Source organism: Glycine max, chromosome 7, assembly GCF_000004515.6.
Source record: "Glycine max cultivar Williams 82 chromosome 7, Glycine_max_v4.0, whole genome shotgun sequence".
Classification (NCBI taxonomy): domain Eukaryota; kingdom Viridiplantae; phylum Streptophyta; class Magnoliopsida; order Fabales; family Fabaceae; genus Glycine; species Glycine max.
Window position 1 is genome coordinate 3,695,449 of NC_038243.2, and position 24,292 is coordinate 3,719,740.

The 24,292-nt window shown below is 30.3% G+C and overlaps 1 protein-coding gene across 1 annotated transcript; it reads right to left on the reverse strand.

Annotated features, from left to right (window-relative positions):
* Positions 1-8,977: 8,977 nt before the first annotated feature.
* On the reverse strand, positions 8,978-11,815 carry LOC100819529 (subtilisin-like protease SBT1.5). The gene has a single exon (XM_003528685.5). It carries the CDS (start codon positions 11,679-11,681, stop codon positions 9,333-9,335), a length of 2,349 nt encoding a protein of 782 aa, XP_003528733.1. The 5' UTR covers positions 11,682-11,815; the 3' UTR covers positions 8,978-9,332.
* Between the last annotated feature and the right edge of the window lie 12,477 nt (positions 11,816-24,292).

Below are 24,292 nucleotides of genomic sequence, written 5' to 3' on the forward strand. Positions count from 1 at the left end.
AAAAAAGTATTTCTTTAAGAGATAAATAGAATCTGCTTCTTAAAAAAATCAGAAAAATATTTTTTTAAAAGAAAAAAATTTACACAAACACATTAAAATTTTCTTATTTTACTAAAAAAATGTTTTTCTTAAAATAAATTTAAAACAAATGGACTCGTAATCTTTAATCATGTGTGTCTGTTTAATTTTAAATAATATCTTAATTTCAAGTTAAAATTTCACCACTTTGTAAATGTTTTTAACTCAAACATAATTGATTCTTTTTTTATAGTTAATTAGATTCAAATTTAATGGATATTTACAAAAATACTTATGAAGAGAATTATTAATCTATTAAGATTGACATAGTGATAGAGGGTGTGGATAATAATATACTTAAGAAAAATGAGGAGAATCACTATTTTTATTTTTTCCTTCTATCTGTCTTATTTCTGCAAATTCTTATTAATTCAAGATTCTTTAATTCAAAATGAAATTGTAATTTTAATCTTTCTAGTTTTTGAAATAAGTGATCCTAATTTTTTTTTAATTATAACATTTGTTCTATAGATTTAAAAAAATGATGATTTTGATCCTTACTCAGTTAGCTTCCATTAACCGTTGCACTTTTAACATTGACCACTTCTGTTAACACTACTTGCTCCTAGACTCATCATCCAGTGTTCAAGCATTCTCCTTCCCCACACACATCATTGCTTCAATCTCACCACTCATCAACAAATTCAGTCCCTCTCTTTATTACAATCACAAATTCTCACTCCCTTTTCACACTAATCTTCCAAATCAATCATTCAATCGAAAAAAATAACAAGAACCAAATCGAAAATAAAAATTGTTACAACAAACAATAGATTGAGTTTTTCCTTCACCAATCAGACTTACCAAGTCCTCTCAGTGAATCCTCCCAACAAGTCCTCTCTTCGGAAGCTCAAGTGTAACGGTGAAGTTCAATGAAAAAGTGAGGAGGTGATGTTGATCTCAAATTGATGGAAAGATTAAAAATATTTTTTTTAAAAAATTATATGAACGAAATATTATAAATGAAAATTAAAAGGACTAAAATTATCAATTTGAGAAATTAAAGAAATAAAATTGTAATTTATCCTTAATTCAATTGCACATTATTTACAATATTTTCCTTTGATTGTTTTCTTTGTGTTTCAATGCACTTTGTTTTCTTTTTCTCTGGGATTCTTCAAACAATGGAAGTATTATATGTGTCAGTCAAAGGAAGAAACGAAAGGTTTGTCACAACTCACAACCACATGCGATTCCTGAATTTTGGGAAGACGGAAGCATATAGGTTCACCTGAGAAAGCCTTCTCAACCGCCATCTTCATTATTCAGGGATCAACCCAAAGTACTATAATAGTGGAAAGCATCATTAATTTCCATGCCCATTTAAAACTAATTAAGGTCAAAACAGTACGAGACGTAATTCCACTTCTAATAATAACTCAATCAATGGCTAGCTATATCACAAATCATTTTAAGTCACACGTTTAAATCCCAGATGGAAAACCAAAAACTATAGAATTAAGTAATATATAACCACAGAAGATGATGAGTCTTACACCAACTCTCAATAGTAAATCACAATTTAAATTTTACATAAAATGTCATGTTTTTTTAATCGTAAAAATTCTAACAATTTTACGTGAAATTTACCTAACCGCGAACCAAAAGTTGGTCAAGACAAAAAATTAGAAACAAAATGCTCCCGTCACTGATTAACTGTATCAAATATCAAATACTCCTATTAGCTCAGATTCAAAGAAGCGAGTAAACTACAGTTTGACCTTATCAACTTCGACACGTGGAGTACACGCTTATTTTTGTCAAAAGAGGTACGTTTATCGCATTGTATATTTGGTTGGTTCAATTAGACAATGAAACATCATTATGATCAAGTGGGCAAGTGGGTGAACCAAGTGTTCAAGTATAAGTATAAGGGGATCTTAAATTATCTTCCCATGTTATTTTATAAAATTTATATTATATTAAATAATTTTTTTCAAGATTATCCTTAATATATACTTAGTGACACTACTGTATAAGAAAAGTAAATGAGTTATTAATTAAAGAGAGATGGATGATATATTAAGAAATTTTTTAATATTTTCTTTTAATATTCAACTAATTATATTTCTTAATACTTATAAAAAAACTTTAAAAGTCATATATTATAAAATGAAAAATTATTATTTATTTATAAAATGTTATATAAAAATTGATCAAGACTGAGGAATAGTCTAAGATTACTTAATAAGTTCTCTGCCAAGACACTAGAACAAAACATCCGCAGTGTGTTGCCTTTGTCTCGCGTTGCTGACCTATGACTGAGATTTCAACGGCTGTTATCAATTGATAAAAAAAATAAACATCGTCATATGTGGTCCCACCAGACCCATTGGGGGCCCACTTAGCAGCTGTCTCCCGTACGAAGGCAACAAATGGGTGGTCCATGGGCTGGGTTGGAACTTGAAATAAAAACAACTATGGCCCATTCTCAATCCACTATCTATTAATTTAATTAGAAACGAGTCTTGTTTCATAACATTGAGGAAACTAGGAAAAGGATAGCATTCATTTATTCATGTGCTGTTGAAGTGACCTGTATTTAACTGAGAATTATTAATTGTTTATAATTGTTCACTAGAATACAACGATTCAAGTTACATGTGAGTGAAGTTAACCAAACAAGGGCAAAACAAGTTCGATTTTCATGATTAATTAGCTTTTGTTGTTAATATTGTTTAGAGAGTGCCTGAAACGGGAGGCTACTGATTATGATTCTAAACAACTTTTTTTTACTATTTCCTTCCTTCAAAAACAAAGGGCAAATAAACAAAAATAGAGACTCCAAAGTTTCTTATTTAAATTTTTAAGATGATGCAATATATTATGAGTTCGTCACTTCCTATGCATTAGTTCTGGAATTTCACGGTATTCGCAGCTAGCTTATGGTTGATAATTCTTGAGCTATAAAAATAAAAAAAATAAGGTTTAAATAGTTTCTTTAATTTTTTTTTAATCACGTGCAATTCATTACCAACAGAAATAAGTAATATTCTTCCTTACACGGAAAAAATTATTTTGTTGTCTAGATTTACGATGTGTTTATAATATCATCAATATTTATATGATATGTAGTTACATTTTTTAATTTACAAAAATAAATTAATTAATAAAGCTTGTTTATATAGTATATTAAGATTAATCAAAATCATAAACACGTGGTAATTCCAAACTATACATTACTTTTTCCTTAAACAGAAACTTTAAAAATAGAGAAAAGCAGAATATAGATGCACATAAATCTACACTAACGTCTCACTTGTAATCACCGGATCAATTGTCAACAAATCCTTATAATTAAGTCCTACTTTACTTTATTGTCTTTTACGCCACTAGGATTTGTTGATTTGTTGATCAAGTTGATATTTTTTTTAAAACTCACTTGTCATATAGTACTGCATAAAGAGTCAAATGTGAGCTCCACTGTTATTTTTTCAGACAATGTCAATATGCCATATTAGAAGAAAGTTCGCCACTTCCTATGAATTAATTTTGGAATATTATATGATATTCCTAGCTAGTTGCTTAAAGAAAGTATGTTTAGTCGTTATTGGGCTGATAAAATGCTGAAATAGTTTTTTTTAAACAAAAAATCGCTTATGATATTATTCCGTTTAGGTCCACAAAGGATACTTAACCGCTCACGTGTTCATCTTTTATATCACTCTTGACACAAAAATATAGATATTTGATCCTTAATAGCTAAACTCCCCTATGGACATGTTATCTCTGACTTCTTAATTATTTAAATATATCGTAACCACTTTATCTCTTGACAAATATTCAATTATCTACAAGTCACATATGATTCACATGATTGGTAAATGCTAAATTATCTGTTAGTTTTTATCTTTAAGCTATATTATCTCTAACTTTATTTATAAGTTATCGGCTATTATCTACAAACCGATAATTATTTGTAAGGGCTATATCAACCCCTATGAACAAGGTTTCATAACTCCATTCTACTCTTATAAATACTAGGTTCCATCAAACCCTTAACACATCTTGAACACACATACACATATGCACACCTGCTAGCGTGCTTGTGTATTCATACTTTCTTATTCTTCTAAGTCATATATTTACTTGAGTGCAGAGTCATTTGTTTTGTAATTTATTTTTCTTGTCCTCCTAATAAAGATTACTCTCATTCGAGGTGTAGTCCAAAAATTCACTTTAGTCACGTCTACCCTAATATTTGTTGGCTCTAAATTTTGATAAGTACAAATATATTATTCATAACTAATGAAAAGAAACTACTAATATTCTCCTCTTAAAAAATAAGGTGGAGAAAGTTAAGTTAACTCACGAAAAGCGAAAAGATAAATGCCCACAAATTTACATAATCGCCTCACTAGTAATCACCGATCATAGACAAATCCTTTCTAGTTTACAATTTAATCAACTTTTACGCCATTGGACAAGTGGTTGATCAAGTTGATATTTTTAAACTTAATTGTCGCACTACACACAACACCGAGTTCACTCAATCTAATTAATTATCTTCCAAACTCTTTGATTCCATTGGCACTAATATTAATTGATGTGCAACACTCATGTTCATGTAGCACCGATTGAAAGTAGTCATTGATATTTGCGTGGGTAAAAATGGGACACTTCAAACTTTTCTCATGACTAATTAAATAGATGTTTTGTCCTTTTCGGCGATGCAATTTGATGCAAAAATCCAAATTGAGGACAGACACGCTCCCCCCTTAACAAAATACACGAATCTTCCATTTTTTTTTTTGGTCCTACACGAGGTCTTCCACTAAATTACTGGTACAGTTCTCATAGAACTATTGTGTTGCTTTCTCAGTCCATGATAGTGATGACGTCCAAATTTACACCTTGGTGGTGAAAGTGATGATGGTACCCACAAAATTTGTCATCCCGGTCTGGGCTCTTATATTATATGGGTTATCACTATATCTAATTGAAGATAAGATTAATGTTCGTCTTGTTTTTCACCTCTTAATCGTAAATGCATACTTTGAAGCACCAACATGAAGGCCCACAACCACCGCTATCTTTACCTTGTAGGCTTGCACCATGCTATTTTGGTCAAACACATTAATTCATGCTTCCTATGGCAAAAATTGATCACCCATGTTGTATATATTACATGAGTAATATCAGAGGATGAAGCCACAAAAATACATTAGTCACATCTTATTATTTTCTTTTCTCTTAACAAAATTAGTTTCTGTTTTAGAAGTTTTGCTTTTATTTTACATTATTCAAAATATTAAACATTTGCTTAGTTAAGTAGAAATAGAGGGTAGGAGGAGGGCAAAGTTAAAAAATTAGAGTGTGTTTCAATCTCATACTTCTTATACACTATTTTAATTTAAATATCCTTTTTTTTATCCAATGATCTATTTTTTCTGTCTATCAAATAGATCAAAACAAAGTTTAATACACTAACATGGTAAAATAAGTTTACTCACTCAACCAATTATATATTATTACCTATATATTATTACCTATATCATAATTTATGATTGAATGATGATGTAAAATTATTTATATTGTTAATAATTTATTTTTCTATTAAGAATTGAAAATATATTTACTATTGTTTTCATTTTAATTTTATTTTTTGGATGTCATAACAAAATAGAAGATCGCTAATGAAATAAAATGATAGTATAATCATACAACTTTATATTTCTTAATTTATATATGAATTTATATTGTAATTATTTTAAGATAAAGGGAGTATGTGAAAAAGCTTTATTGGGTCATGAAATCTTTTCAAAATGATACGAAGTTCCAGCAAAATGAGATGAGACGTAGATAAATTCCATGAAACTTTAGTATGTCGTATTTATAATGTTTAGTGTCCCACTCCAAACATTTAACACTTCCGCATTTATTAATGTACTTGTTGATATTGAAAGAAAATAAAATCTCACTGGCATTATTATAGAGAAATTTGTGTATGAACTTTATTAATTCGAAACACGTTTTATACTCGCAATGCATTATAAAAAAAAAACAAAAAAATCCAACACGCGGAAGAGCTGCTCGTATTAGTTTCTTTTAATTTAGTAGTTTACCTTATAAAACAGCAATGGTTTTAAACTTTATTTTTTTTTTATAAAAAAATAGTAAAAGTAAAATAAATGACCTTTTATAAAGTTATGGACTAGATATTAAATAATCTAATACTAAAATAGTCGATAGTTACAATCTGAAATAATAAAATGCAAGTACACTCTCTTAATTTTACTGCTCAGATTTGCATCTTAGACCATCACTCAAGGTAATTGTTAATTTCCCTAATGCGAGGATGCAACTTTATGATATATTACGTATCAACATAAAATTAGAAATTCCTACCGAAAATTTAAATGTGAAGCTTTTTTTAATGAGAAGTTAACACCAATTAAACTATACTTTGACTGAAGGCTTCAAAGAAAAGTACAGATGGCAAATTTCTTATTCAATTATATGAAATCTGATATTTAGCAAATGACTTTTTTTCTTAGATGGAGAAGTTGCTTTACGGGTCAAGAAGCTGAAAAGACATAAGAACTTAAGAAATTGCGGCCCATACAACTATGCTTAATTTAATAGCAAATTTTGGGCCAATAGAACATTTTGGGCATGCTATTATCCAACTTATCAAACTTATTATGTCCAAAAATCTGTTTCATTTTAATGGTGTTTGTAGGATTGTAGAAGTGTCCCGGTTAGTAGTAAACACCGTTGGGCTAAGTGCTTCAGTTCAGCCCATTTTGTTATTGGCATCAGAATACTTAGTTTTCAATTCTTTCTATTTTTCATCTGGTCATTTTTTATTTTTTTTAAAGATTTTTTCAAGTCAGAGAAATAATTAAGTTTATACTGATAGCTATAAACAATAAAGATACGCTAAAAAATGTCTAAAGCAGAGTTTCATGTATCTTTTTCTTCTTTTGAATGAGCTGCCCAACTCTTAATAGGCTGAGGGTCACACATATCCTGTTAATGGGTGTAAGGTTCTACAAAAATCAAATTTGACTTTGTTAAAGTGAGTGGAGTGATATAAAAGGTAAAATGCAAAACTTTAACGAGCGTGTATTTTTTCCAGTGGAAGAAAAATACACACAGAAAAATAGGTGTGGTAAATTTTAAAGAGGTTTAGTGATAAAATTTAGCATACTTATCTTGCTTTTTGTATGTATCTCTCCTATTAAAATTTTTCCAAAGAGAATCCACACAAATATAATTATTGATAAAAAAAATCAATGAAATAAATTTTATCATGGTTGTGATACATGTGTTTTATTTCCATCTCAATTGATAGTTTTCACATTAACAGTTATACAATTTTACATAGCTTTTCATTGTTACACTTACAACCTTCACTTTAAGGGAATCAAATTCAAATGCCTATTTTAATTTCCATTTCTAACTAACAATTCCTTTCGTTCGTGTCTTTTAATATTTTTAATCCAAAAAAGAAGTTTTTTTTTTCTCCCTCTCCATTTGAATTGAAAAAAGTAAAACACCAAGGGGTGCTTTCCTATTATATCCACATAATATAAGAGATCCTTTTTGTATTGCTTTTGTGTTTAGAGATTTTAAGAAGGAAAAAAGCAAAAGACAATAGGGAACCTATTGATACACACGCGACAAGCAGCTTGAAAAGAATTCTCATGATGTTGGGCCACGGTTGGCAAACCAATTTCTTTTCAAATGATACTTTCTTTCTTTTTTTCCAGCTAAGAAGCTTTGTTGGAACGTCTAAATTAGCTTTTCAAAATTTCAATTCAACCTTCATCATTTGAATGCAGATTGTCTTGCGTCATTGCATGGCCAATTTTCAGTTTTGATGCATCCGCGAATTTGAATTCTCAGTACGACAAGCCGTGTACATTTTATTGGGAATCTTAGAAGAACTAGGTGAGCTAAAAGTTTTTACATCTATACATTATGGTCAAATTTTATTATTTTTATTTTTCACTGTCTTCTGTCAAACTAGACAACATTGGTTAATTAACAAAAATTAGTTCCATTAATAAGAATGAAATTCACATCTTAACAAGAATGTAGACTCCAATCCCACTGGCAATGCAAGAACCTTGTTAATAAATGATCGATAAATAATTTTATAAAATACTTAATGAGTATTAAGATATATGTTCACCTGCTTTTATATTCAACTCATCTCATGTATAAAAGAAAAGATGTCTTTATATTCAACTCATTTAAACTTTTCGTGTATAAAAGAAAAGAAAAACTAGGGTGACTATATTAATGATCATTGGATATTGTTAATTAATCTGAATTATACACATTTTATTTAGTTTTTGAATCCGTATTATACATATGAAATATTATATAAGAATTCAATACGCAATCTTTCATTTATTGCTTACAAGGTGACTAATATGCAAACTTTAGAATTCTGATATCTACGGTTTAACTATATTGTAATACTTGTTGATCTTAAAATTTTAGAATGAGATACACCTCTGAATACGTGATTTCTATTTTTCACCTATCAGATAATGCACATCTATCCTGATAGATCCTGCCATGGATTTATCGCACGGTTGCAATCACGTGATAAATGCAGGATAAAAAGAAATAAAATAAGACAACCCCAAATATTTGTCTAGTTATTTTGTCTTCTTGTCATGATCAGGCTTCTGTCCTATGGACTGTTTTACACCATAACGAATTTTCTATATCATAGACTCATTTTAATGTTAAATGTATTATTAAAATAAATTTAAATACATATGTCAATCAATCATTTTACAATTCAAAAATAATTCTATCAAAATCAATTCTTTCCGATTTAAAGCAACAAGTACTTATTTTAGGATTTGGTTGCTTCAACCAGCTGAGTTTCTTGCAGTATAAAACACTACCGTCTCTATCCACATGGGTTTACCAAAGATTTGACTGAACAAGATATTAAACAATTTCAAAAGATTCAACATACAGCATCACTCAAAAAGGAAAGGAACCTTCCAAATATACTTATCCTCTTCTAAACACAACATTTTCTACAAACATTCTTAATTATACAACATGAAAGATATGCTTCCACCATACCTTTGACTATGATAATAACTTTTCCCCCTTTTGGCAGAGCGGCATCACGCTCTTTCTAACAAACCATCCTTCCACCAGTTCTTACAAACAGAACACCTTCACAAACACATTCTCTATTAAGCATATAGAGCTAACTTTTTTATAAGATATCCATGATGGATAAAAACCCAAAATTTCTACACCCAAAACCTCAAACTCTAATCCAGAGGCTGCTGCATTGTCACAACCAAGGGACTTGTGACAGTGTGCTTCCCATCAGACCAAACTATGGAGCCACTCTTCACACTAGAACCTCCAGGAGAAAGCTTAACAGCCCTAATCTGAACCCTAACAAGAAAGTTCAACTTCTGTCCCACCCTCCTGAAATTCAAGGTGTCTGGCTTCACTGTGACCACCGTTCCACGCGGCGGCTTAATGGTGACCTTGTACACTGAATTAGGGTCCCCAACATTGGTCACAGTCCTAATAAAATGTGTAGCCATTCTCTTCTTTCCATATAGCTGAAACACTGCAGACAATGAAGGGTAATTCAGGTTCCCAGAATGTCCTGCTCTTTTAGCCCCACTGCAATCAGCATTCCTCCTAGTAATGACATGGATAGTGTTGGTGGTGTAATTTGAATTGCACAAGAAATTCACATAATCAGAAGTGGAGATATCATAAACCAATCCAGGGTTCATGGCCTTCACTGGATGAACATGGCCAGCACCATAATCAAACACTGATGAAACATTCCCAGTGGACTCATCCAACATGGGATCACCCTTGTTGTCCACAGTGTAAGCAGTGGTCATCAAAGCAGACCTAATGGCAGCAGGACTCCAATCAGGATGTGCTGCTTTCAACAAAGCAGCCAAACCAGAAACATGAGGACAAGCCATTGAAGTCCCAGAGAGGATGTTAAACTCAGTCCTACGCCCATCAGAGGGTACCCCAGAGGGTCCAACATGATCAGGCCAAGCTGCAAGAATGTTCAATCCTGGAGCTATAACATCAGGCTTCAAAATCTCTGGGGACTCAGGGTTTGGCCCTCTTGCTGAAAATGATGCCACCACAGGTGCTGGCCTAACCCCTAGCCTTGTCCCCTTGAACACGATTGTCGCGGTGGCCGGAGTCCGCGAATTCCCAATGTAACTCCGTATCTCATCGCCGCCGGTGGCGCCAACTGCCGTGGCAGGTAATACATGGCAATCAGCTACTAATCCTTCACCATCAAATACACCATTTGCCAAAATCATGCCAACCCCTCCATTTTTCTTAACTTCCTCACCTTTAGCAGCTCTTGAATTAATGCCTCTATCACACACAACAATTTTTCCTTTTACAAACTTAGGATCTAAGGAACCTTCTAAACAAAGTGACGATGAATAACCATCAACACCACCACTTCCACCGCCGCCGCCAAATTGTCCAACACCTGCATACACAATCGGGTACATTCGACCCGGAGTTAGACCCGGTCCACCATAAATACTAATTCCAGGTACTATTTTTCCATTTCCAAGCTTCACATTCGCCGGAAAATCTCGGTCTAACGTTCCGGCACCGACGGTGGTCACCCACGGCGCCACATTGGTCACCGTGAGTCCGCCGGGACCGCCGTTGCCAGCGGAGGCAGAGACAAAAACGCCGGCGGAGGCGGCGCCGAAGGCGCCAATAGCAATGACATCGAGGTGGTAAGGCACCACAACACCTCCGACGCTGAGCGACGCCACGTCGACGCCGTCGGACACGGCGGCGTCGAAGGCAGCGAGGATGTCGGAGTCGTAGCAGCCGTCGCTCCAGCAGACTTTATACACCGCGAGCCGCGCCTTCGGCGCCATGCCGGCGGCGACGCCCTTCGCGTACCCCAACGTGGACGCCTGAGAGACGTACCTCCCGGCGGCGATCGACGCAGTGTGCGTGCCGTGGCCGTCGGAGTCTCTTGGCGAGCGGAACTCAGTGGTCTCGTTCATCTTCCCGTGGGTGGCTTCGTATCCGCCTGAGAACCACCTCGCGCCGATGAGTTTCCGGTTGCACGAACTTGCCGGAAAATTTTCTCCGGCGACGCACTTGCCCTTCCATTTGGAGGGAACGGGGCCGAGGCCGCGGTCGTTGAAGCTCTGTCGCTCCGGCCAGATTCCGGTGTCGATGACTCCGATGACGAGATCGGAGCCGAAATCGGTCTCGTGGAGCAACCCGGTTCTGTCGGCGGTGGTTAAGCCGAGAAACTCAGGGGAGCGGGTGGTGTGAGGCGAGCGAAGCTGTTCGGGTATGAGAGTGATGACGTGGGCGAGAGATTGAAGCTTCTGTGCCTCGGAAGGTGAGAGCTTTGCGGAGAAGCCGTGGAAAACGGTGTGGTAGGTGTGGATAACAGAAGCGGTGGTGGAGATGGAAGAGAGGGAGGAGTCGTACCAGTGTTTGTGGGTTGGGAATATGGAAGGCTTGGCTTCGTGCTGGACTTGGATTATGAAAGTTTTACTCTTTTCCTTCTCTGAACCATAACAAGTAACTTGGCTTGTCAACAAAAATAGGAGAATGAGCAGGGAGGGATATGGAGGAGCCATTCTCAGGGACAAGTATTGCTATGCTATGCTGTTACCTAAATTTAAAGGGAAAACATCACACTGCATCTCTCTAGTAGAAAACAGCTGTTCAGAACTATTCAACAAAATTTGCACTAAACAAGGTTTCACTGTTTCAAGTTAATGTCAAAACTGTTTACATTGCATTTTATAATCATATTATCATAAATTATTTAGTTTATAATAATAATATAAATATAAGATAAACTCTCATTTATTGACAGGATAGAAATCTATTCAAATTGATAATGTATAAAGATAAAAAAATATTTACCATTTTTTATGAAAATTAAATTCTTTGCGATTTTACACGACAAATTTATACTTATAGGTCTTCTTTTTTTTGTCCAACCAACTATGGCAATTAATGCTCCAATAAAAAAGTGTGGCCCATGAATTACGTTAACCATCCGTGGCATAGGACTAAACTAAGACCCACAGTCTCTTGACTTTCCACTAAGTCCAAACAATCCATTTATATACACTCTAGTACCTTGTACCCCATTACAGCAAAATGTAATTGAAATTGAAAATCAACTCTCACCTAAAACAAGGTCCACCCTTTGCCTGCATTCCCTTTTCTAGTCCTCACCCAATGTTAATTCCTTTTTGTGGTATAAATTAAGAGTGGGTTTTGTCTTCTAAGAAAGTTTTGCCATTTATCCAATTAAATTAACAGTGGATTTCTCGTCAACATGTTTATGTGCGTAAGGAATCAAATTATTCGTCAATTATGTAAAACATTGTTAGTTGCATTCTTTTTCAATCCAGCCAATGCTAAGATGAAATGTAATGTTCGAAATTGTAGATACAACACAAAGTCATTTCAACTGAATTTATAAATAAAACCATTTAATGGACGAGGTATTACGTAATCTATAGATACATTAGTTAATTAGTTGGATGATAAGGTCATGAATCATGATAACTGACATATACGACAGATTGAAAAGGAATATATGTTGGACTCTTATGACCCCTTTCGGTTTTTGTCGTAAGCCCATCTATGCTCATCATCTTCATCTAGTGACACAATAATGTCTGGATGCAAAATGAAAACGTGGAAAAAGAAAAGGAAACAACTATTTATTTTATTTTGAAATGAATTGAGTAGAAGGAAAAGAGAAATAGATAAACAAAAAAATGTAAAAAAAAAAGTGATATGTTTTTTTTTTGTTATAAAAAAGTAACATATATGATAAATGACATTGACATAGTGAGGAAAAGAAAATGAAGTTGAAATGAGATGGAAAAAAAGTGAGTATATATTTATAAAGAAAGGAAGTATATTTTTTAGGTGTTTGAAATGAGAGACAAATAAGAGAAAACAAAAAATAAAAAATTTAAAGAAAAAAGACAAATTTATGATTATCATTTTATTTTCTCATAAGCAAATAAGTTTTTCATCATTAAAACCGATTTAGTTCAATCCACAAACATTCTTAGCAGTCGCAAGTAGCAGGCATACTGGGTAGGATTAAGTTTTGAAAATAAAAGAATACTAAGGGAGGAGGGACAATGAAAGAGATACATTATATGAGGTTTTTTTTATTTAAAAAAAGTAATAATGGAAAAGAGATATTTGGAAGAGAAAAGACAATAAAAGAGATGGAGGTTTTCTTTTAGGAATATTTAAATAAGATAAATTATTTTTCATAACAAGGTCCAAAACGCATTTAATAAATAATTATATTCCTTAAATATACTAGTAGAAGTTAGATTTTCTTGATCATAAAAAAATATTAATAATAAATAAATGAATTAGTATAATAACATTCTTAATATGTACACGCATTTATATTTAGAAAAACCCGTGAAATTAGTAGTTTATTTTTAAAATTATTTTTTAATGAAATAAAAAATTGTTTAATATGAATATTTTTATTTTAAAAAATTAATATATCTCTTTTTCAATTTTTTTAAAAATATCTTTAAACTGTTTTGATTTCTTACTTGTAATTTTTCATTACTTATATTCTTCCTTATTTTATTTCATCCCCTCCACCTCCTAATTACTCTCTAAAAAATAATTCTAAAAACATTTTATAAAATAATTTTTAAAAACAAAAAACAAAAACACAATAAAATACATCCTTATTCTTCCTTTTAAGAAATTGTTTCATGTCCAAAGTTTTCTCAAGGTTTGCGTGTGCCAGCAAAGATACAACAGGTTCTGAGTTGAAAATAATTACCAAGTTCGATCACATGGATTATAGAACGAACAGTCGAACATGGAAGAAGTCCATGTCGTGATTGATGCCAATCAATGAGCCTTTTCAAACCTAAAAGAAGTTCAAATATGTAGAGCAAAGTTTTAATTACATTTTAAATTCTCATACTATTAATTTTAGCTCAATAAAAAATACAATTAATTTTAGTCTCTTTAATTTTCATTACAGCAACATACCAACTATTTAAACAAAAAATAAAAATAATTTTCATCACACATTTTTATATAGATACTTTATAAATTATTTCTTTGTTAATTCATATAAATTAATTTTACATTACATATTTTTTGCTATTAAATGAAAATTTAAGATGGGAGACTTATTTCAATAATTAAAAAACTATATATATAAATGAAATATAATAATTAAAGTTGTTCTTACAAACTTTTCAAGAAATATTTTTAATTTCTCAACCTAAGAGAGTCTTTAGGTACAGGTGTACGAAGACGTCTTCTTCTCGTTTAATGGTGTAATTCAGAAGTGAGGTGACTGATAGATCATTAGGTTGGATAATTGATGGCAAATATATTTTTGCTTCCTAATAAATGTTACAGGATTTGTGGCATGGTTGCTTAATGTTAGCTAGGATTGAGATATGGGACAACGCAGCCAAACTAATTCATTTTATTTCTTTATTCTTCAAAGGAATATATTACACGAAGAGTAATGCTAAATCCTTCTATTATATTTTCTTACAAATTTTCTTATCTTGAAAGTGTAAAATGTATTTAAAACGTATCAGAAAAAGTAGGAGAAAGATTTGCAAGAGGATATAATAGGAGGTTTAAGAATTATTCATAACACGAATCAAAGCATAATTTGAAATGCACTAAAAGGATTACCTTTTCTCACATAACAAAGCAATGTAGCGATGTTTCTAGAGGTGTGCCCACGAACAAGCACGAGTCTCCACACCCACACTAGTTCATCTCCATTTATTGTGCTAGTGGCAATCAATATAATATTACGACCAAGCTTAATTTTTGTCACTCAGTAGTGTATGAATGTTTCAAAGTTGAAGTGATTTGAGTTGGTGCAATGAATTTCATCCTGAAGGTATAAAAAATAAATAAAAGAGACGTAGACTAAAAATATAGACATAAAAGTGTGATTAAACTAAAAGTATAAGAAGATAGTCTGATTAGAGAGACATTGTTAGGTAAACTATCAAATATTTATAGTCTTCACCAAAATATATATATATAAGTTTTTTAATTTATGAAAATAATTAATAACTCTCAAATTATGTGTTATATAAAGATTAATTGAGACTATAATAATTTTGGACCATCTATACATTAATTTTTCTAAATTTGGTGGAACCCAGAAAAATGTTTGAGCTTCGCATGCATATTGGCCTATTGACGTATTGGGGCCTTCTCGGACGACCATTGTAGGGCGTGGACCTTTTGCCCCTACGTGTATTAAAAACATTAAAGACTCATAGTCTCTAGCATACTATATGCAGGACCGTGTTTATTTAAGACTAAATTTATATTTAAATTTTAATTTATTATTATTATTTTATTTATTTTTCTATATTCATCAAAATTTAATATTTAAGTATTTTTAATGTTTTATTTTTAATATATAAACCACAAATTCTATCAACCTATTATTCTTTGACGTAGGTAATGTTATACAAGATTTAAATAATTTTAGTTTTTATTTTTTTACAATAATTATAATTACAAGTGCTATTAATAATATTTTAGAAACATGTTTTAGAAAAAAATAATCTTTTGATATAATGTAATACTTTAATTAGAGTATAATTTTTTTAGTATGTATTTTTACAATATCTTTATTTGTAAAATAAATCAAGAGTAATATATTATTTTTTCAATTTTTAGAATTCAAATAAAAATTGATCATGATTTAATATTTGAAAATGTATTCAAATTGAATTTCAATTAAATACGTACTTTAAGTATAAAATGGTTGATACAAATATAATTTTAGTTAAATGCATATGAACTTGACATCAACATTTGTACCAAAATATTTTTTTTTCATATATATGAATTATAAATTTAAATTCTATACTAATTTGAATAATTTTTAGGAAGGAAAGAGGTAGGATCCAAAATAGATGTAAAATAATTTTCTTGATTTTCTTAAATAAAAAATAAAATTATACTTAAATTATTTATAATAATGCTTACATATATATTTAATATCGGTGGTCTTTTTTGAAGCAACAATATTTTTGGTCTTATTAATAAAAATAAAAGTATATAATATATCATATTATAATAAAATTTATCATTTAATACTTCAAATTAATAAAAAAAATTATAAAATTATTCACGCCCTAAAAAAATTGGAGGCATGAGGCCACTGCCTCAATGGCCTAGTAGTTTACATGACCCTGACTATATACCTATCAATATCAAGCACATTATATATTTTTTATTATTTGATTGTTGCAAGTATCGTTTTATTTTTTTATTTTTCACAAATTATGGTTTATATCTATGGTGTACCTTAATACGTGTTTCCGAAAAAAATGTGCAAGCTGTTGTTTTTCTCTAGTCTCCAATCTTGATGATCTTAACTAAAGTGATCATGGTGGGGACCTAAAATTAAACAAGCTTTTTTTTTTGTATCCCCCCCTGAATTTGAAACACTTGGACGGAAGAAAATCCAAATTCAACTCTCTTTGTCTCAACAGTGAAAGGAGAATTTGGATTTTATATTACTCTATTTGTAGTAAAAAAGATTAATCAACGGGGAAAAGCAAAAATATGTTATCATGCACGAGAAAGTGACCCATATCTAACAAGAGACACCCAAGTTCATCTCCTCTTTGCCTGTATAGTGAAAGGAGAATTTGGATTTATATCACTCTTTTCGGTGTGGGTTAATCCAATGGGAGAAATAAATAAAGGCCAAAATATATTACCATGTAGGAAAAAGTGACCCATATCTTACATGAGAGGAAGAGAAAGTTTTCTAATTCAAAGTGTCTTGGTTTAATTTAGAGGCCCCATGACCAATGTCCAACGAAGGAAGTAAATATAAGAGGTAAAAAGAAATCACCAAATAGAGATCTGAAAGAGAAAGATGGTATACAATATCGGGTGCTTAAAATTTGAGAAAACATGTGGGGTTTGCAATAGTAGTGCAGATGCAATTATTAGGAATCTTGTAATTATGATGATGAGTATGAGTAGTATAAGCCGAAGGGTGAAGTTTATTTGGACCATTTTGCTAAGTTTGAGTTTAATTTAAATTACTAAATGCGACTAAAACCATCAAATCTTGATTAGGAATTGGTCTTACTGTTCTTTTCTCTTCATTTGAAAATTTTCGTTATTTTAAAAATGATTGCTATATTATTTTTAAAATTCTATACTTATCTCTACCCCTATTAAATAAAATGACACATATCATTCATCAAATAGTATTATTTTAATTTCAGTTAAATTGGATAATATAAAAATGGTTTATGTTCGAAAACAGGTTGTGAATAAACGTATACAAGTTCAATGAGTTAGGAAACAATTGCCTTTGGTGCTACCCATACACAACACAACTTGGTGATAGCCTTTTGGTCACTTTATTTACAAGCCGAATTTCTCCTTTAATTTTTTTAAACCCCTTATTACAACTCGTGAAAACATAGGCGTTGTGATGCCTCGGTGTGTTTATGTCGTGTGTATGTGTCCATATTTCTATTGTACTGTTATATTTTATTATATTATACTGGATCAAATTTATATATTGAAATAATATTTCTTATTATATGTAAATTGATGTGTATATTAGTTTTAGTTGAATATGTTTTATAATATATAAATAATTTTATTTCTTATGTTTTTTTGTTTGTAATGATAATATGATAAATTAATATGTTATATTTGTAAATACATGTTTATTTATATATATTTGATCAAATTATTTATGATACATACTTAAATATTATTCTATTTCATAAATGCATTTGTAAAATATTAAAATGGTAATAATATTATGTTATGTGTTGAATTTTGTTCTTCTTATTTTGGTTTTTAATTACTTTTGCTCTTAGGTTGCATATACTTCAATTCTAATAATTTTATATATATATATATATATATATATATATATATATATATATATATATATTTTAAAGTAAGATATGTGGTGAATAGAAAAATAAAAGAAATGGATAAATATATAAAATAAATATAAAAATATGTATAAAAAGTAAAAATATGTATATATTACAAAACATATTAAACTAAAACTAATATGCACATAAATTTATATATAATAAGATATATTATTTCAATATATACATTTTCATACAATAAAATATAATAGTAAAATAAAAATACAAACACATAGCCACGACAATGCTTATATTTCAGCTGGTGCTAATAAGTACTTTAAAATCAAGAAATTGAAATAAATTAATTTATAAAACAATATAGTTAATACTTCAAAAATATTTACTTTCTTTAAGCAATCAAATTATTTACTACTACTATCATTCATTAATTAAGTAATTAAGATAATTTAATAAAAAAGTAGTGGCAATTAACAGCCTGTTTTAAATAAAGAAGTTTCTCAATCTCTTATTCTTTATCTTGTTTCCTGCTGCTACCTTCAATTATTGCCTTCTAATCCTTTACTAACTTCTGCCAATCAACCACACGTTTTAAGAGTTATCATGGCAAAGTTATCGGTGAAAAAAGATGAGTTGTTTCTTCAATGAGTCAGACAAATATTTAAGTTTAAACCAACCTTTTGCATTATTCAAAATGTAGTACCGTAAAATATTAGTTAGGTGTGCGCACCATACCTGCATATTCAATCACTTTTATGTCTGTCTCTGGATAAACAATTAATACCCCACAAGAGCAGAGGCCATACGTGTTTAACTTGTGTGTTTATGTGGATTAATTTGGTCCGCAACCCAAACAAATTAAGAGAAGTTAAAATGTTGGTTTATTTAAATGTTAGATTTATTTAGTCTAATTTGTTTAACCTGAATGTTATACGGGTTGGGGTTGATGGGTTATGGACTTATGGAGTCAACTTTTATATATATAATATTAATTATTATTTTAAGACTACTTAGTGCTTATAGTTTTTTTTAAAAAATATATTTGTAATTCATGTAAAATTTCAAAAATATTAATTTTATTTTTATAAAATTTTTCGTATTAAGTTAGTCTCTCTAAAAACAAAACATATTTTTTATGGTCTGATAATTTCGTTAAATAGTAATTTGACATGATTAACAGATTTATTCGCGTAATTTGATCATAAATGAATTAAATAATTTATATCGATTAAATTTTTTAAAATGAATTAAATAATTTTTTTTTACTAAAATTCTTAAAATTACAATTTTTCATTACTTCTTGAATGATTTTTTTGTGATTTCTTATAAGATTAGGGAAGAATATAAAACAAAAGTGGGTTTTAATGTTAAATGTGTTTGAAAAGATTGAGAAAGAGAAAATAATAAAATCCGTTAGTCACCTAAGAAAATCGTCTAATAAAATTATCATTAAAGATCATAAAAAATATATTTTATTTTTATAGGAATCAAATTAATAAGAAAATTTTTATGAGAACCAAATTAATATTTTTTAAATTTTATAAACAACCAAACATATTTTACTTTTTTTTTAAAGGCTTGCCACCAAGCAAGGGTTAAATTATATTAACAAAGAGAAAACAGAAACAAACATTGGGACCAGACCAAATCCATATGGGAACACCAAAAAGAAAATCTGGAAGAAGATAAGTTTAGCTTATTTTTGTTAAAGTCCTCCCAGAAGAACAACAGGACTGTGTCAGACCAAAAAAAAGTTCTAATATGAATGTCATGGTTAGCCAAAGAATTTGCACAGACGTTTCTCTGTCTATATACGTGGAAAACTCTAAAATCAAAACTATGCAAAAGAGACAAACAATTTTTCCATCTATTTAACAACTTCCAAGCAATACCAGCATGGTTAGAGAAGACATTAACCACAAAAGTGGAATCACATTCAAGCCACGAGCTTCTTCCGGCCTTTGGAATGGACTATCTCAATCGACCAAGGATGGCACCAGAACAATTGCAAAGAATACCCGGGCGCACTAGAGATATTGATTTAAAAAGATTAATTCATCCGTATGAGTTATATCAAAATAATATACTTACAACTAAAAAAAATTACTATTTAATAAAAAATAAATATTTTGAAAAATCAAAATAATATTTTATAAATAAAAAAATTACTATTAAAAAAATATTTTATTAATAAATTAAAAAAAATGGATTAGTTAATCCGTATGAGTTATATCAAAATTAATTATCACAAAATTTATATGCACATTAAATATACATTAAAAATTTTAATATTATATATAATACTATTATTTATTTTATAACATAATTGACCTATTAACTCAATATACACTTAAGGGCATTTTTGGAATTTTGTTTTAATGCCGGATGCACAAACAATATGTTTGGTGCATCTATCAACACCCAAAATACCCCTACAATCAAAGTGTCTTGGGCTACCTTTTGCAGTCCCATAGAGTTGCATTTAACCCTAAAAACTAATGAAAAGTACCAATCCACTTAGTGTGTATAGTTGAGATTATTGTGTATTTGGATAATTAAGTAGTTGGTTTTTGATTAACTTACTCAGGTGGTTGAGATTATAGTGTATTAATTTGATTTCCTTTCATTCACAGATCATTTGAAAAGATGGACATAAATGATCTTTTATGAAATCATAAACGACCATTCTTAAGTATGATTTTTTTTTTAAATAAAAGGTATGATTGTTTGTCTTGATTATTTTTTAAAATAGTAATTAATTTTAAAATTTTAAGATATAAAATATTTATATTTTCTTTTAAAAAAAATAATTTTCCAACTTATTGTTTAAAGGTGCACCTGCTAAAATATGTTTATATTTTATTGATGTTCTCTTTTTTGGTGGGATAAAGGAATGCAACAAAAAGCCCAATATGCCTAACTTACTCCTTGGTCACCCATTTTTTGGGTGATGCTTCTTACACTCCATAAAAATCAAGCAGAATTCCTTTTACATTATGAAAAAAGTTATCCGAAATGTAAAGGGGGTCGGGGATACAGGAAGAAATGCCCCCATTTTTAATGAATAAATTCAAGATTGTTTTTTCCCATTTTATTTGTTACTTTTGAAATATTTTTTTTTAAAATTTATCTGTAACTTTTGAATATTAAAAATGTATTAATTATTTTTTACTTTTTTTAAGAATATCCTTATTTATTGATATTTCAACCTCTCATATATTAATTAGTTCTTTTATTATTTACCTAATCACTATTGTACTAATTAAGATGGAAGTATTATTCTGAATTGCTGAATTGGTTCAGTTTGAACCTGCAGTACTCCAAACTGGTGGAAGGAATGGTTTGGAGTAGTGTTTTTGGTGTTGTGCTTGACTGCCTTTGGTGGAGGAGAAATGAGTACTCTTTCCAACAAAAATGGATAACAAATGCAAAACAGTACAACTTAGTTTAAAAGCGGATGGGGTCTCTGATATGTACTGTGCTAGGGCAAACAACAAGAGGTATGGGAGTGCTACTCTTAAATGTGATGTGGCTGTGTCTAGTGAAGCTGTGGTGGCTTCTTGTGATGCTGTTTTGAGAGATTCAAATGGTAAGTTCATAAGGGCCGGGCCTTCTCTAGGAGATTGGGTTTCTGTAGTGTGCCTGAAGCTGAGCTTTGGGGTATTATGTATGGCCTCCAAATGGCAGCTGAGGCTAAAATGGAACATTTGCATGTTGCTGCTGATAGTCTCCACCCCGTGATGCTTGTTGATGATTGTATTCAATCTGAGGATCAGTTCCATGAACAAATCTCGAAAATATGGAAGATGAAGGGAAGTTTGACAAGCTGCACCTTTGGCCATATTGGCAGAGATGATAATTGTTTAGCGAATAAATTTGCAAAGTTTGGTTTTTCTTTAAACTTAGATTGTATATTTTTTCAAGCAGTCCCTTCTTTTGCTAGTACTGTGACAAAGGAAGTGTTTATGAGTGATTCTATGTTGAATTCTTCATAATCCATTTCTTGGGTTTGGGGCTTTTGCCCAACCCATTCAGCAAAAAGAAAAAAAAAGAGATGGAAAAAGTATTTAATTAGCATTTCTGAACAATAATTCTGTTATTCGTTATCTTAACAATAATAGTTAATTATAAAGAATATAATATAATATGGCTTTTGAGATAATTAATGTGAAAGTTAATAAATTTAATATGTATTATTATTTATGTGATTGATTGATAATATAAAATTATTTTATATTATTATTATTATATAAACTATTTTGTCAATAAATAAACAGCATTTTCTTACAAATAAATGGAAATAGTTCATATACTAATTGTATAAAGATCTTTTCCAATACCATTCAAAGAAAAATTATAATGCATATATGTTTGTTAATTTTTATAAAAATCATATTTACTATGATTTCTCATTAACAGTTACACTAACCACATATAAACATCAAAATTGAAAATTTAAGATAAAATTATTAGTAAAATTTAATACTATATTTTTAACATAATATACTTTAATTTTTTTATTGTGTTTTTTAAAGTAATAGTTAAAAAATTGATTAACAGTTACACTAACCACATATAAACATCAAAATTGAAAATTTACGATAAAATTATTAGTAACATTTAATACTATATTTTTAACATAATATACTTTAATTTTTTATTGTGTTTTTTAAAGTAATAGTTAAAAAATTGATTATATTAACCATTCATTTGGCTGCTTTAACGCGGGTGTTGTGCATTGCGAAAAAAGTAAGGGGGCACAAATACTGTAGAATGAGTTAAGATTCTCGTCCACAATGAAAATCTAAGAAGTCTTTGACCGAGATTAAATAAATGAATAAAAGATTACAAGTTAAATTATTGAACAATGTCTTTTGATAGAATAGAACCGATTGTCATGATTACCTTTTTTTTTATTATATTGTAAATATAAGTCTATTTTTGATATTTGTAAGAAAATAAAATGAGTTTTTTTTATAAGTTAAAAATAAATATAAGCTAAATGTAGAAACTCTTTCTTATTAGCTTTTGTAAAACTTATGCGTAAGATAATAAGATAATTTTAATTTCTGAAGAAGTCTATTTAATTTTTTGTTATTTTCTTCTCCCATAAATATTTTTGAAGAATTTTATCAAGACCTTTACCATAAATAGTCTAAACGACTACCATTAGAGGCTATGAAAAAGATAAAAACAAGGCTACTACATTTCATTTTCATTATATGCCTTAACACACTAAAGAAACTTAGATTAAATAGCTGTTTAAGTGCCACAATTTAGTGTTTAGCAAATTAAAAAAGGCTAAATAACATTATAAATAATGTTCTAATTAAATTCCACCAATATAACTTTTAAGCCACTTTAGTTTTAGAATCTGTTGTGATCTCTCAAGACCTACCCTATCATTTTGTTAGACAGCTAAAACTAAGCCATGGAAATAGATTAAATAAAAAAACCACCCTTAGAGAGGCTAAAAGAAGATAAAATTAAAATTAAAATTTTTCATTGATGCTTTACACGATGCAAAGTCTATGCTAAACAGAGGTATACAAGAAATAACCACTCTAGGCCAATTCTAATTTCTAATACAGCTGCATTACTAATATCCTCATGGAAAGTAACACCAGATCTATCTGCCATAAGGGCAGCTGACATGATATTAGGAGCAAAATTAATAACTTGCATTAACTACCTAAAACTATGATTAAACTTAACTAGAGTGTCTGCTACTTAATTCCCTTCGCTATTCACTTGAGGAAATGACATCAAAGGCTCTTGAAAGGTGAACTTGATGTTTGAGTGACAATGTTTAAGTTAGAATGAAGTGAGAAATCATCCATGGTTGAGGAGATTCACTAACACTTGAGAATCAGTTTCAATCTCTAGCTATTTTCCTGAACCCTCTAGACCATTTATGTTGAATCCCTTGCAGAATAGCCCATTATTCATCGTGACTCGTGAGTAAAACACCAAGACTAGCAAAAATTCTAACAAGAATTCCCCATAAATGTTGTGCAAGACACCACCACAGGCAGTTCCATTGCCATGCTCAATCACAGTCCCACTATAAATTAATTTTCACTATCCCACTCATGAAATTCCATCAAAGCACTCCCCTAATGCATGAGTAGATTTGGCTCCAACCACATCAAAATCACAAATACTCTATTGGATTGCCTTCTCCACTTGAATCTTAATTCGTCTAGCCAACTCATGTTATGGAGTAACTGATGCCATTAAAAACGAAAACGTTTTTGCTTTGAATTGAACATCCTCTGAGACTGAGAGCAATAAAATGACATATAGCC